Here is a 6,178-nt window from a genome sequence, read left to right as displayed (position 1 = left end):
AACCTTATGCAGCAAGGTAGTTCCATTTCCATCTTTCAGATTCACATTACCACCATTTTTTAAGTAGTTCTCCAATCCTTTTAGGTTACCATTAGCAACAGAAAGAAACATGTCATTCATGTTGCTCAGCTGATGCCGTCTACGCATGTTGTCTCTAATGGAGCTGAAGAACAAAAAAAATTAGAATAATTTTCATTTTTCATAGAACTACAGTTAACATAAAATTTCCAACTTATATGTCATCTAAAAAATATTTTCTAACATTAAACTGGGCTTTTTACAGGTACTACTGGGAATGGGGCCTTTCCCTTAAAGTGAATAAATCTATATCACTGCTGCCTGCAGTTCACATTGAATTCTGAAAAATAATAAATCCTTGATAGCTGTATGAAAGAAATATGTTGGTATAACTGCAGACATGCACAGATTCAGATATGGATCCAGAAATTTGCTTGTGAGGCTTGCCAGTTAAAATACGTTTTCATGCCCTAAAACAAAAAGAATCAAAACTGCATATTGAATGGTAGCTTTTGGTTCATTTTATGTGCATACATGTATTTTGATGATACATTTTCTCAGATAATTATTAAGTTTGTTTAGTCAGCCTTATTTTGCAAATATCAGTATGCACATTTTATAGAAAATATCAAAGGAAGATAAATAACACTGCGCAGACACAGACACATATCCACAAAGGGGGTTGTAACGGTGCCTGGACTCTATATTGGGGTCATTTATGACCAAAACTAGGTCCAGACCCCAAAAAAAGGTGACAATCCTTATATATAGTCTATATATAAGGATTGTCACATGTTTATTGGGTCTGGACCTAGAATTATTGTTCATTTAAAATTTAAAAGAGAAAAACCAAGACAGAAATATCAATAATAATATTTAATTAGGTTAATAAATTATCACGAATTATCACTAGATAACTGCAAAATTGGTCAACACTAATAAACTATAGAATGATATGTTAATCAATCCACAAAGAAATACTAATCATTATAAATATTTACCAAAACGCAGTACTAAAATAACTAAATGCATTAAAAACTTAATGCTAAACCAAATGGGCTAGGGTGGGTGGGCAAAAAAGACTAGAACGTGATCTCGACTACAAAATAAGTAACAGAATGGCGAGCAAAAGCAAAATAACCTATATATAGGTAATGAAACAACCTATCAAATTCAATAACAGAAATTTGAAATAATCCAATCAGCAATCTAAAAAATAAACCGTTGACCAACGAGATAAGCTGATATAACCAGAGGTCAACTCGATTCAAATAAAAACTTTATCATTCATAAGAATTAATCGATTTTAACAGGTGTATTAAAATACGCTAAATTATTGTTCATTTAAAATTTAAAAGAGAAAAACCAAGACAGAAATATCAATAATAATATTCAATTAGGTTAATAAATTATCACGAATTATCACTAGATAACTGCAAAATTGGTCAACACTAATAAACTATAGAATGATATGTTAATTAATCCACAAAGAAATACTAATCATTATAAATATTTACCAAAACGCCAACCCACCGGCCAAAAACATAATTACAAAAAAAATAAAATTGATGCATATATATAATTATACTATACAACAATAAATATGATTATTCAAAATAATCAAACAAAACACTAAAAGTTCACCAAATAAACTACTGAAAGCAGTCAAATGTCTTACGCTGATTTATCTATAAATCTCGAATACACATTCAATTTGAGAAAAAACAGTGTTCATTCGAGTTTACACACAATTCACTGAATACTGTTCTGTTTCTAGGAAAACGTCAGATACCATTTTTCTCTAGAAATAACACAGAAATCACTCATTGTCCATATTCTAGAAAAATGTCAAATACCATTTTCTCTAGAATGAATTACTCCCCAAGTATGAAATATTACTTTGTAAAGTATACAGCTGAATTCATAAATTCATAAAAAGGAAACAATAGGTAGCAAATACAAATATATGAAATCTCAATCATTCATAGAAAGAACAAAACTTTTCTAGGAAAACGTTGAAATACCATTTTCTCCAGAAATATTTTCTTCAAGGTATTAATTTTTTACCTTGGCTAAAGAAAGATAGCTAACTTGATATGAATCTTATTCAAGATAAGCACCCTTAAACAAAAATTCAAATATTAATGCCCACACTTTCCCTTAGTATAATCAATCTACAGCTTGTACAGATAATATAATACAAAACGAAATGAATATATGGATACGAATAATCCATAAGCTCCTCTCTTAAATGGGAGCGAAAGGGCACAACCTTAATAATTACATGTGAGCAACAGTATTGATAAAAAAATTGTCTTAACCGTCTTGTGCCCTCTAAGTTCAAATGTAAGCCACCATCTTTAATAGCAAACAACTCTCTCTTAGGGAGGTTGGCTTTCATGAAAGGACGAAAAGACTTCAAAAATTTGATTTTCCTATCTTTACAAATTGATTTCTAGAGTCAAATTAACCTGTTTGACCTTCGCACCAGTACTAACAAAGTCAACTGGACGAGGCAAAAAGAAGACATATAAATAGTATCAAATTGATCAGTAAAGTTTTTAACAACTGAAATTAAATTTGAATACAAAGAAGAAATTTCTCCAGCAGATGAACTATTAATGTCATTAGTACCCACATGAATAATGATATTATCATAATTCAAGTTAACTGCTCCTTTGGCTAACTTTGAAGTCAACTTTGAAATGGTGATTCCAAGGAAAGCACGAGTACAATTAAGAGAATACCAAACAAAGAGAGCACAAGGATTAACACACATATTTGTTTCACTTAAACATTAGCTTATCACTAACAGAATTTAAAATACTAATTTTATCTTGTACGGAAAGGGATATATAACGTTTATAGACATCTGAATGCCAATCACCCAAAATCTGAATTTCATCAGCAGCAATATTAGAAGCAAAGGCAAATGTAGCAAACCCACGACGAATGGAATGTGACGAAAATTTAGAAGAATCATAACCCAATTCAGAGAGAAGAGATCTTAATCTCTTTTGAAACATGTAATAAGTAACTGCTTTATCATTATTTAACACAAATAAAGGTTGATCTACACTTTTAGTAGGAATACCCTTAAGCATATGATTATATGCAGGAACAGGACATAAAATAGAAGGATACAATTTAATAATAGGAGTTTGTAACAAACGTTGGCCAAATTGCATAGTTTTAGACCATCTAAAAGTAACACAAAGATTTTCCCCAATGGTTGACACATCACCACGTAATAAAAAATGTTTAACTTCCAAATCAGCCTTTCTAGTAGGAACTAAATTTGACTTTCTAGCCACCAAGAAAAAGGCAAACAAAAATAAACATCAGAAAACTGAATCATTAGAATTATCAAAATCTAAAATACCATGAATCTGACATAAAATCAGAGGTGATATGGCTTCAGCTTGTTTGACCGAATGTTGTTTAATCCGTGTCAAACCTTTTAAAGACAAATTAACAAGAAACTGATTCAAATGATCTAATGAATATCCTAACAATAAATGCATTGATCTAACCCCACTCAGATAATTTCTAATACTATCTACAGATTTAAAAGAACGACTCAAAAACTGAGCGTATAACTGTAAAGTGTAAGTATCAGCTGGCAAAAAATTAAAATGAAAATATAAACAGAACAAAACAAAAGATTCCCATTGAATCCTCAAATTTGTTTGAGAACCAGCTGCATAAGCCGACAAATTTGCAACTTTAAGGTCGTGTTTTAACTCTTTAAGTTCTTTTTCTGAAAGAAAGAAGAAAAAGAAAAAATTCTATTCAAATAATTACCAATCATTTATAAAATGAAATAAATCATCCGGCACTGAAAACTCTCGAGTACTAACATCTCTTGTCAACAACAAAAAATCCTTTTGAAAAGTATCACTCAAATGCCATCTAGAAAAAGACTAGAACGTGATCTCGACTACAAAATAAGTAACAGAATGGCGAGCAAAAGCAAAATAACCTATATATAGGTAATGAAACAACCTATCAAATTCAATAAATTTATTAAAATACGCTATTTTGGTCATAAGGTCCAGACCCAAAAAACAGGTGACAATCCTTATATATAGTCTATATATAAGGATTGTCACCTGTTTTTTGGGTCTGGACCTTATGACCAAAACTAGGTCCAGACCCAAAAAACAGGTGACAATCCTTATATATAGACTATATATAAGGATTGTCACCTGTTTTTTGGGTCTGGACCTTATGACCAAAACTAGGTCCAGACCCAAAAAACAGGTGACAATCCTTATATATAGACTATATATAAGGATTGTCACCTGTTTTTTGGGTCTGGACCTAGTTTTGGTCACAAATGACCCCAATATAGAGTCCAGGCACCGTTACAACCCCCTTTGCATATCCACATCTCTGACAGACAACTAAAAAATTACTTCATTCAATCATTGTTGCTATGCACCCTGCACCCCTCTCAATCCTTTAGTTTTCAGTTGATTCTGTACAGAACCGATGGAAAAACTTACTTACACACATTACATGATGTGGCTTCGCTTGATAATGCGCTAGGAGTTACTTAAATTATGTATTTTGTTAGATTTATAGTGTTAGTTTTTTGGTAGGTACAAATGGTGTACATATCATGAAGGGAAGTAACTCGCACTGTTCGGAATGGAGCAAACAAATACTTCTTTGATATCAAAATCGAAAGATTATTGATCAGACAGGGTTTATGGAGTTTAGATCTCAGATACATGCGTTGTGTTGATAAAATTCCTAGGTGCCTGTCTGATCTCATCGAGATAAGAAACATTCATTTTAATTCATTTTTTACATGAATTAGATCTATACTGTACTGGTCGGAGACGCATAGATAATAGTTATAACTTATAACCAAAGACATACTGTACACGGGGGAGGAAGTGTTACACGAAGGATGGAGTTCTTATGATAACTTGTTTGGAGTTCTTATGATAACTGTCACGGAGTTCCTGGAAAACGTTACGGATTTCTGTGGAAAACTTTTCTATATACTTAGAGAACTCGCGTAAAAAATGGTTATTTTTAACTTTAAATGGGGAGTTTGAGGTGCTAAATTAAACTTTGATAATTAAGCTTGCCCTACATATTTTAGTCCATATTTCGTCGCCGTTTAAAAAAATCTGGTAGTTTTGAGAAAAATTTCCAAATTACTTGCTAATTCGTACATATTGACTTTTTCATTTGTGATCTTCTTCGTTGCTATACATAATCACCTAATTATAGTAGAGAGTTGCAAACATAAAGCCCGGGCTAATAAATGTATACCCGATTTTTCAAATGTTACGGAGTTCGTGTGATAACTCAAAATATGTCCTGGAGTTCTTATGATAACTTTTGTTACTGCCAGTGTGTTTCTTGTGCTTAATTACGGCACGTTTAAGCCTATTTTATTAGTCAATATAAGTGTGTAAATCATTATGAAGCATAGTACGCTTATCATTTGCACAAAAATTTGGTTATATAACGTTGGTTTTGATCGTGTTTTAGTTCCTAATCAAATTTGTGCGAAATCATATTGACATTATAAAACCCAACGAATGCACTAAATGTTTCTGTGTATACTGTTCGTCAACAAAAGTTTTATGTCATAAGTTTCCGCAAATGCAACAGTGAGGCCACGTGGCAAAATTAAAACATGATCAATGAATATATCTGGAGAAGACATGAAACTGCTTTGGTGTACAGTCTACATAGGATAAACAGGTGCTAAGTTATATCTTCAGGAACGACCGCCTCCGTGGTCGAGGGGTTTGAGTCGATGACTTCTAATCCAGTTACCTCTCTGGCGTGGGTTCGATCCCCGGGAGATGCTTTGGTAGTTTAGCACGGAGGAAGGTAGTCTAGTACTGGTGTAACTCTCCAGGAACGATGGAAACTACCCGCCCATATGACTGAAATACTGTTGGGAAAAGGCGTAAAATGAAACAAACAAACAAACAAAATTCTTCAGGAAAACCTGAATCAGCGGTCACCTGTATTCAGCAGTAACATGGCTTAAACCGCCAAGGAAAAAATATTTAAAACTTACACTTTTTTTCTCAGATAACTTGTTTTAAGCAACCGCCTTTCTAAAACAAACAATAAGTAGTTGGGCTTCCCTCAAGAAGCGGCTAAGTAAATTGTATCATTATATACC

The 6,178-nt window shown here is 32.6% G+C and overlaps 1 protein-coding gene across 1 annotated transcript; it reads right to left on the bottom strand.

Annotated features, from left to right (window-relative positions):
• Positions 1-3: 3 nt before the first annotated feature.
• LOC132723979 (ankyrin repeat and SOCS box protein 7-like) lies at positions 4-5,294 on the bottom strand (the record flags this gene model as incomplete). The annotated part of the gene is given in 2 exon segments (XM_060708779.1): positions 4-163; positions 4,437-5,294. Coding segments are annotated over 2 exon segments (165 nt in total), but the record flags the coding sequence as incomplete, so codon positions are not given.
• Positions 5,295-6,178: the final 884 nt, after the last annotated feature.

This window comes from Ruditapes philippinarum, unplaced genomic scaffold, assembly GCF_026571515.1.
Source record: "Ruditapes philippinarum isolate M1 unplaced genomic scaffold, ASM2657151v2 ctg18532_1_1_1_1, whole genome shotgun sequence".
Taxonomy (NCBI): domain Eukaryota; kingdom Metazoa; phylum Mollusca; class Bivalvia; order Venerida; family Veneridae; genus Ruditapes; species Ruditapes philippinarum.
This window is presented reverse-complemented; position numbering and strand designations above follow the sequence as displayed.